Source organism: Myxocyprinus asiaticus, chromosome 35, assembly GCF_019703515.2.
Source record: "Myxocyprinus asiaticus isolate MX2 ecotype Aquarium Trade chromosome 35, UBuf_Myxa_2, whole genome shotgun sequence".
NCBI classification, from domain to species: Eukaryota; Metazoa; Chordata; class Actinopteri; order Cypriniformes; family Catostomidae; genus Myxocyprinus; species Myxocyprinus asiaticus.
In genome coordinates this window covers 38,886,070-38,899,107 of record NC_059378.1, presented here as the reverse complement: position 1 = coordinate 38,899,107, position 13,038 = coordinate 38,886,070, and the positions used below count along the sequence as shown (strand labels likewise).

The 13,038-nt window shown below is 34.7% G+C and overlaps 1 protein-coding gene across 4 annotated transcripts in view; it reads right to left on the bottom strand.

Moving 5' to 3' along the window:
- Nucleotides 1-3,569: 3,569 nt before the first annotated feature.
- The window catches only part of LOC127426035 (voltage-gated potassium channel subunit beta-2), a 181,352-nt gene continuing 171,883 nt past the window's right edge, over nt 3,570-13,038 (bottom strand). For all 4 annotated transcript variants that reach the window (XM_051672495.1, XM_051672496.1, XM_051672494.1 and 1 more), the window contains 2 exons: nt 9,179-9,267; nt 3,570-5,748 (listed from right to left, as the gene is read on the bottom strand). In XM_051672495.1, coding sequence (XP_051528455.1) covers nt 5,659-5,748; nt 9,179-9,267 — 179 coding nt within the window. In that variant the 3' untranslated portion in view covers nt 3,570-5,658. The remainder of the gene's footprint in view (nt 5,749-9,178; nt 9,268-13,038) is intronic.

Below are 13,038 nucleotides of genomic sequence, written 5' to 3'. Positions count from 1 at the left end.
GACAAATATTATGTTAACATGATTTTAATGTGATAAAATTGCTTGCTAACCTGCAAAAGTTATTACCAATATTACAACTATGTTATAATGACGACGTAACGTCGTAAAGCATATAATGTAGCAAACCCCGTAACATGGTAAATTCCTTATTTTAGCACACTAAATTATACTAACAAATGTAATATTAATTTGTTGTGGCTATACACAGTGTATTTTGTAACCTTTACGGATTGGCCCCATTTACTTCCATTGTAAGTGCCTTTAAGTAATCACGATTTGATGGTAAAAATAAAATAAATGAAAGAGGTGTCGAAATAATGTTTTGTGGTAATCAACATTATACCACAAATGCTGTCGATTGAGATTAACTTGTACTGAACCCGGAAAATACATTCATTTAAATGCTCTGAAATACCATGTCCCATAGACTCCCATTGTAAATGCATTACGGTAAACAATTTTAGTTTGGTTTTACAAACTAATGGACGAATCAAAGTGATTTTTGATAGAAATCGACCACATGCCGCAGTTACGTGATGCTTAACTTGTATCGAAACAGGAACATTTCTTAAAGGAGAAAAACTATCATTCTAAATGTATCATTCCCAAATACACAACTGCTTATTGAATAAAGTGCAAATCTTCAATAGCAAAAGAATAAATGCTATTAGCACACAAAGAATGTGCAGTAAATGGCTCCAAACGTTCAGTTTAAAGTTCTTCAGAGACACTACACAACTTATGGATGATATGGACAAAAAAACTTCAACATTCAACTTTTTTTTGTTTTTTAAAGTTAATCTAGATTATGAATGTAGTTGTACAGTTAAGACTATAGTTAGTTTTTCCACATGACGTTTCGTCTCGCACACATTCGTGCGATTTCAAAGTATACCATTTTGATTGACGATGCACAAAGACACTGACTGTCCATACGTACTGTGCTGATGACAACATTTGCGTCAAGCGTATTGTGCGCGACGTGTATAGGGATACGGAAAACCAAAGTATACTTTGGCCATAACTCAATCCGTTACACCAAGACAAATTTATTTCCGAGACTAGCACATGCATTTAAGTTTCCCCAGTTTGATTTGATTTAAAATTACTTGTCTTTACATATTTTTTAAGCAATATCGTCAACCTTTTTGTTCCTTTTATTAATTTAACTATGCAAATCCTCTCTTGTTGACTTCAACATTATCTGCGCAAATCTGATACAGCATTTAAAAAGTAGCACTAGCCAGTAATAAAGATATAACTGCAGCTCATTCTTTGAGCTTTACTTGACTGATCATGTAGTGGCAGAGGGTACAACATGCTTCCAGAATGAATCTCATGCAATTCCCTTGCACTTGATCAGGGACAGTTTGATAAAATGGTGCATGCCGAGAAAGGTTTGGCTCTTTTATGAATTTCAATGCATTATATCTTCCTGATCAATGTTCAGCTTTGTGACCAACCTCTGTTTCTAGATCTATACACTGCTTATCATTAATACTGGTTGCACTACTGTATGTATATCTGCACTAAGTATGTATATATGCACTTATATGTATAGCGCAGCAAAGAGCATGACCAGAGTGAATATACAAAGTGAAGGAAGATGGTGTAGCGCAGTTCAAAGATCAGATACATGCTGCTAAATGGTCAATATTCTCTCCATCGGAAAGAGGATATGGGAGTCACGCTACTGACAGGATGTGGGATAAATCTTTGGCTTCAGCCACTTGTATCATTACTGGAACATATAAGGAATATCCCGTGTCCAGAAATGTGATGAAGAAATGTAGTTCACACTGTGACGCGCACACGCGCACACACACACACACACTCACGAGCAAGCAAGCAAACAGACATTCTAGCGCGGTCCCTGAGCTGCTGACACAAACAGGTCTATGCTCCTATTAGGCAGGTGAGATAATGCAGTTTGAACAGTCTGCTGAACTATTGGCTTGGAACATCTGCCAAATCACCCACTGTGCTGTGGAAGGCCTCAGGTGACTGTATCTGTAAGGTTGCTGTAGTTACACCACTCCCAGCAACACTTGCAGAGAATTTTATGACATTTTTGTTCGTTTTTTTTCTTGCCAATGAGCTGTATGTTAAAAATAGACAGAGTACACTAATTGCAAAGGCGTTTCACCTCTATTTTAAGATTGAACTTGCAACCTTTGTGTTAGCAGCCCAGATTCAACCATTTTATACTTCTTTCTTAATCACTGACGAATTTGCCTTACAGGGCAAATGTCACGAAGAAATCTCCAGGTCATATTTCACCACAGAATAAATAAATATATACAGTATATACATTGCATCAAGAAAAAAAAAAAAAAGCATATTTTAGGACCATTTCTAATTAAGATTTTACATTGTGACATTATTTTCATGTCAATTAGGCACATTTTCCCATCATCAGTACAATATTTTGAAACTTCCTCATTCTCATTACTGTAATACATCCTGTCCGTTTAAAAATAAATAAATAATTAAAATCAGCTTAAAATTAATTTGGTAACACTTTATTATAATGCGTCCTTGTTACACATATTACATGTATTTACTATAGTAACAACAGTCTATTATGCGCAATTACAAGTAACTAACCCTAAACCAAACCCTTACCCTAAACCTATAGTACGTACATGTTATTAATTAGTAGGAATCAATAATCAGTTGTGTAATTACACTGTAACAAGGACACATTAAAATAAAGTGTAACCATTAATTTTATTTCAACAAATACTGCTGTAGTGTACTTTAAATTTCAAAGTACAATTGTCTTTTTTTTTTTTTTTTTTTTTGTAGTACGGTAATATGGATGATATTTTTCACATTACAGTAATGGGAATTCTGATGAAAAATTTGCTTAATTGTCAAAAGAATTATGCAACAATTTATTATTCTCTTTATTCAAAATATAATTTATTTTTTTCTTTATTTTTCTTTTGTTTTTGTGGTGAAATATGAACCACATATGTTTTTAACAGTATATATATATATATATGAAAATGAAGCCTATTTTTAAGACCATTTAGATGTTTTGCAGTTTGAGATTATTTTAATGAAAATTGAGCAAATTTTCTCACCATCATTACTGTAATGCAAAACAATCTCATTACTGTAATACATCCTGTCCAGATGCAGTGATTTTTATTTGAGGGGAACAAACAAAACAAAACAAAAAACATAAAAATCAGCAAAAAATAAATTTAGTTCAACATATACTACCCTGATATATGCTTAATATTTTAAGTGTACAGTACATCCAATTATATCTTTTTTCTTTGTATACTGGTAATGAGGATGAGATTTTTTCACATTACAATAATGGGAATTCTGATGGAAAATGTGCTTAATTGTTATCACAATAAAGTACAAATTTCTTCATTTGCTTCATTTTCTTAAAGATAAGCTTAATTTTCTTTATGCAAAATATAATTTCTTCTTTCTTTCTTTTTTTGTGGTGAAATATGACCAGACATGTTCTTAACAAAAAAAAAAAAAAAAAAAAAATATATATATATATATATATATATATATATATATATATATATATATATCTGTATTGTGCAAAAGTCTTAGGCACATAAAATGTTTCACAATAGCATTTGTCTTAAGATGGTTATTTATATCTTCAGTTTTAGTGTGTCAATAGGAAATGTAAATGTTAGACTCCCAAACATTACTTTTACAAATAGATTAGAATAGAAGAACAGGGAGCCCTGCAACAGATGTCATGACCCTCCACAGATCCCCCCACTGAACATCGTGTCTGTCTGAGATTACATAAAGAGACAGAAGCAACTGAGACGGCCGAAATAGATAGAAGAACTGTGGTGAATTCTCCAAGAAGCTTGGAACATCCTATCTGCCAACAACCAAGAAAAACTGTGTCCAGGTGTATCTAGGAGAATTGGTGCTGTTTAAAATGCAAAGGTGGTCACACCAAATATTGATTTAGTTTTTACGTTTACTGGACTTTGTATGATGTTAATTGATAAATGAAAACAATTTATGGCATTATTTTTGAAAACATCCTCAATATGCAAAATTTTGTGCCAAAAAAGTGCCAAAAACTTTTATACAGTACTGTATGTATGCATATATATATATACACACTGTATATAAGAAAATTAAGCCTGTTTTTAAGACCATTTAAATGTTTTTTTCTTTCATGAAAATTGAGCACATTTTCTCACAGTCATTACTGTAATGCAAAACAATCTCATTCGCATTACAGTAATACAGTATATCCTGTCCAGACACATTTTGTTTTTAAAATAAAATAATCAAATTCAATTCAATCCAACAATACTTCTATTATATATAATTATAATTGTTCTATACCATTTAAATAATATATGTTTACGTATTACGAGGATGAGATTTTTTCGCATTCCAATAATACCATTTAAATAATACATTTTTTCGTATCACGGTAATGAGGATGAGATTTATTTTGCATTCCAATAATGAGAATTTGGAGACTAAATGTTCTTAACTGTCATGAAAATATTGCCAAACATTTCAATGATCTTAAAGATAAGCTTAATTTTCTTTATGCAAAATATAATTTCTTATTTATCGTTGCCAACAGAAGCGCTTATCCCATTATTAATTCAGGTCATTCAATCAACATTTAAATCTATTACATTAGAGTGAATAATTTTAATATCACTATATGAAATACTAAACGTGTGTGCTGGGAGCAGATCCTTCCTCTGGCTCATTACCATCAATTTCCACAGATCTTCAGCAACCAAATAGACAGCTGCTCTCTAAGACCACAACATCTGATGGAGTTGACATCAGAATGTCTTTCACAGCCCTGTCAGCAAAGCAATGACAGATGAGAAGCCAGGGCTGTGTTTTAAGAATAAACATCAAGGAACGGACATGAAGATGATGCAATGTCCGGTGGAGAATGAGGAAAAACGACAATTTTCTTTTTTCCCCTCTTGACACTAGAAAGGAGCTGCGTTTAAATCAGTTTTCACATAGCCACTCCCTCTGATGTTCCCTCTTAAAGTGCTTATTGCTTTGCCTGCAAAAGGGGGGGGGTGCGTGTGCATACGTAACGTAGACGACACAGTGAAAAGTTCTGGGCCGAGACACCTCGATGACGTGAGTGACGTGTGCAAACCCAAATGGATCACACGAGTGGCTATGGATCATGTGCAACTGATCATATACTTCATTACCTGTTTCAGCTTGAGCTCCATTTGTGTCATTATGCATTTAATATAAAAAATTAAAAGAAAAAAGCAAAGAGAAAAAAATGAATATTTCCAGCAACCAAGCAAGCATGTTTTTTTTTTTACTTTTTCTTTTTTTGAAGTATGTTGCTTAATTTTGTCCTTAATTACCCTAATGTTCTCATTTTAAAGTACCTTTCCTGTAGGGTTGAATCCGTAAGCACATATTTTCAATACATTGCTTTCTATGCTGCATTTCAACCCCTTTTGTCAGTGAATAACTTTTTTCTGTTTTGTTTAATTTTTCAAGTTTTTCTTGCCCTTTCTGTTGTAAAAGTCTTGCTCTCCAGGGTTTGTGGTTGCTTGCCCATCTCATGCGGCTGGTACTCATTCAGAAAAGCTGTAGCGAACAGAGGATCAGGCAAAGGTGGGTGCAGAGCGCGTCCCGTCTGGTTCCACACTAGGAGCGGTAGTCCTTTTTACTGTAGGGTTTGTTGCCCAGGATACTGTCCACCTCGTGTACGATGGAGGAGGATAACTTTGGAAGAACCTACAAAAAGGAGCTGCAAACTGAGTCTGGATTCTCTATACATTTAAAGATCAAAATCAGTGTTTACAATATTGCTTTACGAATAAAATAACAATGAACAGCAATATTAACATGGCCACTGGGAAGAAATGTCCTCTATATATGTCATTGATATAGCCAAAGCCAGTTCAATTATGCTACTGTAGCAAAATAAACTTTAAATTAACATGTGTTTTTGTAATAATAAATAACTTTCACTTTATTTAGAATAATTTACAACAAAAATTGTCAGCAACAATAACCTGTTACAAGATCATCTATACTGAATAAAGGTGATTCTCACGAAACCTTTCAAGAAAGTTTCCTGTTCATATTTAACCACCAAATCAATACAATAAATAAATACATTAATATACTTTGCATAAAGAAAATTAAGCCTACATTTAAAAACATTAATATTTTTGCATTGTGGCATTATTTTCATAATTATATTCATTATATTCATTACAGCAACACGAACATTTTCCTTTTACTGTTCCCATTGTTGACAATTATGATTTACATTACCATAACTGTCTTTTTCTTTTTTTTTCAGTAAAATACACTTACCTACCACTTTATTAGGTACACCTGTACATCTACTTATTCATCCGATTATCTAATCAGCCAATCATGTGGCAGCAGTGCAATGCATAAAATCATGCAGATACTGGTCAGGAGCTTCAGTTATTGTTCACATCAACCATCAGAATGGGGAAAAAATGTGATCTCAGTGATTTGGACCGTGGCATGATTGTTGGTGCCAGACGGGCTGGTATGAGTATTTCTGTAACTGCTGATCTCCTGGGATTTTCACGCACAACAGTCTCTAGATTTCACTCAGAATGGTGCCAAATCAAGCTTCAGTTTTCTGTCTGACAAAGATGACAGAAGTGGAACCCAATATGGTGTTCAGCAGATGTTGCCCATCCGCCTCAAGGTTTGACGTGTTGTGAGATTCTGAGATGATATTCTGCTCACTACAATTGTACAGAGGGGTTATCTGAGTTACCGTACACTTTGTCAGCTCGAACCAGTTTGGTCATTCTCTGTTGACCTCTCTCATCAACAAGACGTTTCCATCCACAGAACTGCCGCTCACTGGATGTTTTTTGTTTTTGGCACCACTCTGAGTAAATTCTAGAGACTGTTGTGCGTGAAAATCCCAGGAGATCAGCAGTTACAGAAATACTCAAACCAGCCCATCTGGCCCCAACAATTAGAATATTGAGATCAAATTTTTTTCCCCATTCTGATGGTTGATGTGAACATTAACTGAAGGTCCTAACCCATATCTGCATGATTTTATGAATCGCACTGCTGCCACACAATTGGCTGATTTGATAATCGCATGAATAAGTACATGTACAGGTGGACCTAATAAAGTGCTCAGTGAGTGTAGATGCTGTTGTACAATGTACAATGTTCTTTTTTAATTTGTATTAAATTAAGTGAAAATCACATACAAAGGGAGTATTACTATGACGTATAAATACTTTACAATTTAAATAATATATCATTTTTTCACATTGTAGTAATGAGAATATCATTATGACCTACTTTCTTTTCACATTGTGGTAATGCGTGGGGGGTATAATGTGCGTAACTGTCATGAAAATATTATATCTTAATGGCCCTAAATAGGCTTAATTTTCTATATGCAAAATATAATTTCTTATTTGTTTCTTTTGATTTTTGAGTAAAATAGGACCAGGACATTTTCTTGACAGGTTTCGTGAGAATCCCCCATAAGGATTTAAAAAAAATAATTTAATAGAGCACAACAGTACCCACCCATATTTTCAGCCATTTGGGTTCCGGAAGTATTTTCCCCATTTCATTTCTTCCATATAGATTTCAGAGGGAGTGGGCAGTCGGTTCTGGGCTTATTTCGCAAGTTTTATTGGCTGCATTCTGTGATTAGTGAAGCTTTTTCTGCTGGACTATAGGTAATGTAGTTGTTCAACAGGAAATTCGGTATTAAAGATGATTTTTAAACAATGAAGTTGAAATAATGCAGACGGATGGCTTCAAGGGAAGCATACACCGCAAATGAACAACCTCTGTGCTCATGGTAGGTCTGTCTTTGAAGGTTTATAAGTAATAGTTGAAAATCAATTAGTCTATGGAAGAAATTAATGGGATTTTTACTTCCAGAAGCAGACTGTTGCGCTCTCTTGAGAATGCACTCACAAAGAGAGCAATTTCTGATTAAATACTTTAGAGCTGAGCTTCATATTGTTCATACTGTCATATGTTCCATTTTCGAAAATTATTTTGTCTGTGTCCATGACCTCTCAAGGCTTGGAAATTACAATTTCAAACGTTCCTGGTTATTTTAAAAGGTGCACTTAGTAATTTTTCCATCATTTAAAAAGTTTTACTTTAACAGAAATTAATTGTAATTTTGAAACATCTAATCTAACAAAAACATGACTACTCTCATGAGATGAAGACTCCAGTCATATCAGTAACCTTATAAAATCGGTTTTATTCTACATGGCGAGGGTCTCCTCATTGGGGGATGCCATGTCAGAATCACATGACCAGTCGAATATTTACATTTACATTTACATTTATGCATTTGGCAGACGCTTTTATCCAAAGCGACTTACAGTGCACTTATTACAGGGACAATCCCCCTGGAGCAACCTGGAGTTAAGTGACTTGCTCAAGGGCACAATGGTGGTGACTGTGGGGATCGAACCAGCAACCTTCTGATTATCAGTTATGTGCTTTAGCCCACTACGCCACCACCACTCCGTGGTGTTTATTCGCTTAATCTCAGTAACTGCTCTGTTGTTGGCTGTGAATGGAGAATTTCTACAATGACATCAGTAACTGAAAACTACTGCGTTTGAATGATGCTGCATCCACACCACTAGGTGTCAGTGTAAGTCCAAGACAACATCACCAAAAACTTACTGAGTGCACCTTTAACTCTCAGCAAAAAAATAAAATAAAATAAAAATCACTACAAGCAAATGACCCTTTGCCTAACTCTGCCCCCCTTGGTAACTGTTGCTCGCTCAGACAAGTGATTTTCACAATGTGCTCATAAAGTCGTAGAAATAGAATGGATATTATTCTTACGTGGGTGTTAATGAAATGTGACATTGAAAAGCATTTAATCTGCTGTTTTTCCTGAAAGAAATTGTTAAATTATGCAATAAAGTGCTTCTGAAACAATGTTATATGATCGGTTTTTGGATAATTACTGTAAAACTCCATTTAAAATGATTAAAAACCACAGAACTTGCATTACACAAGAGCTTGATTATCTGTAGGATTAGTCAGTAACATTAAGGCGGGGCTTAGCAAAGAGTCACTTGCTTCTATATGCAGTACTACACATTTGATAAAATAAACTTTGATTTTAAATGCATTTTACCACACATGTTTGCATTCTCACCTGTATTGCTCCTATATTCTCCATGAGCTGGTCGGTGTTGGAGGCTCCTAAGAGCACAGAGCTTACACCCTCATTTCTCAGGCACCACGCTGCAGACGAGCCGTAAATATGTTTAACATTTAGCATCAATATGACATACAATATCATCCATACATTTCAAACACAAACACACCCCACCCTTTTAAGCAAACCCTACTACTCTTGACAAGAAAAATTATATATTTAAAACAAAAAATTACAAATATATTTAAAAATTACACTTTTTCCAAAATTAAAACAGCTACTCCTCCCACTTCTGCACACACTAAAGCATTTAACAAAACACACAGCAGTTGCCAGAACACTCTGTTACCATGGCTCCCAGCACCTAGACATACTGAGCACTCAAATTCAGCGCTGAGTTTAATTGTTTTTTTTGTTTTTTTTATTTCTGCAGAAAGAGGACAGATATCTGCAGGAGCGCAGAGCAGGTGAAGAGGAGCCATGCTGACCGCTGCCCTTTCCTAGACATGATCCATGCAATACTGCCACCACACACAGACAGGAAGGAAACTCTGTGGGGATTTTAATTCCTCCTGGGAGTTTGTTTATGTGTGTGTGTGTGTGTGCCATCTGTAGAACTGGCAATGGGTGTATTGGCAGTGCTGGAGCTGTGTGTGTGTCTGTGTGTTTACTGTACGTGTGTACGTGTGTGTGGTTGTGTATGCAAACTGCAGTCATTTGGAAGAGCTGGGTCACATTTTTCCCTGCTGCAACATTCCATTTAAACAAGATTTGATTCAAACACTACAGATTTTAATGGATTTAGCACTTTGTCCCTAACAGATTGCTTTGTCTGAACAAACACATACACACACACACACACACACACACACACACACACACACACAATGAAAGCAAATATGGAATATAGTCACATCAACACTGTAATCAAGAGTTTGCGAGAAAAAAAGTCTGCCTTCAATAAGTAGTGTTGGGGAGTAAGTAACTGAAAGTAGCAACTACACTAACTTAACCTCATTTTATGTGGGACTCTAGCTTAATAGTTTTCCAATGAGCTACATTTTCCAACAAGTAGCGAAGTAGCATGACAAAATGCTATGTTGTTGTCGTCACGCTGTATAATCATGTTTATAATCAAACACCTAACGCTAATTAATTTCAATGAACTGGTTTTAAAAAGAGATTCGTAAAATTTTCACTTAATAGTTCTAATAAAAGTCCTTGTGCATCATTTTACTTTTTTGTAGCTAACAAAATATTTTATCACTATGTCATGTTGGGTGGTATGACGGTAAGTCACTTAAAAATAGTAATCCACTACAAATGACTAATTATTTCTCTAAAATTGTAATCAGATTAATTTACTTTTCCCAATGAAGTAATTAGTAATCACATTAGAAAAAAGTAACTTATAGAAAGTACTCAAACTCAAAATAATGTCTATATTTCTTTCTTGTTCATTGTTAAACACAAGTCATACACTCAACACCTCTCATTTCTCCTTCACAATGACTTGTTACGGGGCCATAAGTCATGTATTCTACATAAATAATACACTGCCTGGCAAATTTCTTAATTTCTTAAACAACCATGTCGGAAGACGTATCCCGTGGTCGTGGAAAAGATGTTACTGTGTTTCAGAAGGGGAACATTATTGTCCTGCATCAAGCAAAGGAAACAACTAAGGAGATTGTTGAAATCACTGGAATTGGGTTAAGAACTGTCCAGCGCATTAAAACCTGGAAGGATAGTGGTGAACTGTCAGATTCACAGAAGAAATGCGGTCGGAAATCACTAAAACGCTTAGTAAAGTCACATCATAAAATAAAATCGACAGTAGAACTCACGGCTATGTTTAATAGTGAAAGTAAGAGCATTTCCACACGCACAATGTGATGAGAACTTACAGGATTTGGACTAAACATCTGTGTGGCCACAAGAAAGACACTTGTTAGTGAGGCTAATCCATAAAAAAAAATAAAATAAAAAAAAACAACTTCAATTTGCTAGAGAGCATGTCGAAACACTGACACGACGAATGCGTGCCGTAATCAAAGCAAAAGGTGGTCCAAAGAAATATTAGAGTATGCAATTTTTTTTTGGCCAGGCAATGTATATTAGATATAAGCATAACACTATAATGTACTTAAAAGTAATTAAATTAATTGAAAGTCAGTAACTGTTATCTGATTACAAGAATTTTAAATATACTGCAATGCCTTACATAACTTTTTTTTTGATTAAAATTACAGTAACTAATTACTTTATAATTGGATTACATCCAACCCTGGACGTACACACCGTGCAATGGTAGAAATGCGTCTACTAGAGGTATTGCGATATAGTGCAATAAATGTTTATAGTGCAGTAAATATAATCACTCCGATATCAGTGGACAAAACTGCTTAACGTTATTTGTACCTGAGAGAGAAGCATGGAGTAATGTGAAAACACAGACAAAAAATTATAATTTTTGAATTTAAGTTTGATGTTGTAGCCCTATTATTGAGACACTACAAACTAAACTGCATTTATAAATACCATGAGAGTAACTAAACTGTCCTCAAAATTTATTTTATAACTAGTTTTCCAGTAATGAGTGCATTTTCCCAACAAGTAGTGTGATATAATGTTATGTTTTCAGGTGGTATAATAAAGTTTGCATGGTCTGATAAATTTCAATGAACCAATTCGAAAACAGATTTGTAGACTTCTCGCTAATAGTGTTCATAAAAGTCATTGCGCGTCATTTTACTTTTTCTAGCTACATAAATATAAATATATATATTTATTCTGTTAAATACTGCCATTTATCACTACGTAGTCTTAGGCAGAATGACGGTGGATATCGTGCCATGCTAAAAATGTGACAATTGGTAGAGATTTTGCATGCTGTTTATAACTCAACAGACATTTGCATAACTATAAGTGGACAGGACTTTACGTTAGGTAGTCTCTCTCTGTAGCATTAGGAAGTCCAATGAACTGACTCACTCAAAGTTTCTCATAGAAGTCCCTGTGTATCATTTTACTTGTTCTTTTTTGTAGCAAAATAAAAATATGTTTTGTTAAATACTGCTGTTTATCACAATGTAGGGTTGGGCGCTCTCCTAAGACATCATGTTTCTCCCATAGCGTTTGGTAAAGTCTGATAAATTTCAAATAACTGGTTCAAAAACAGACTAGTAAATTTCTCACTCAACAGTGCTCATTAAAGTCCCTGCGCATCTCTTTACGTGTTCTTATTTTGTAGCTACATTGGCAAGAGTAAGTATGCGAACCCTTTGGAATTACTTGCATTTATGTAAAAATTTGTCTTAAAATCTGGTTTGATCTTCATCTAAGTTACAAAAATGAACAAACACAATCTGTTTGATCTAAAAACACACAAATTATTGTATTGTTCTTGTACATATTGAATACATCATTCAAACATTCACAGTGTAGGTTGGAAAACGTATGTGAACCCCTAAGCTAATGATGTCAACAAAAGCTAATTAGAGTCAGGGGTTGGCAAACCTGGCATCCAATAAATTAAACTAGATTGGCGGTGTGGGTTAGAGCTACTTTGACTTATAAAAAGCATTCAAACATTTTGAGTTTGCTGTTCACAAGAAGCATCTGCTGCAAAAAAGAGATCTCAGAAGACCTACGATCAAGATTGTTGCTTTAAATAAAGCTGGAAAGGGTTACAAAGTTATCTCAAAGAGCTTAGTTACCCATCTGGCCACAGTTAGACAAACTGTCTATAAATGGAGACGATTTAGTACTGTGGGTACTCTCACTAGAAGTGTCCGTCCAGACAAGATGACTCAATGGACACACAGCAGAATGCTCAATGAGGTAAAAAAAGAGCC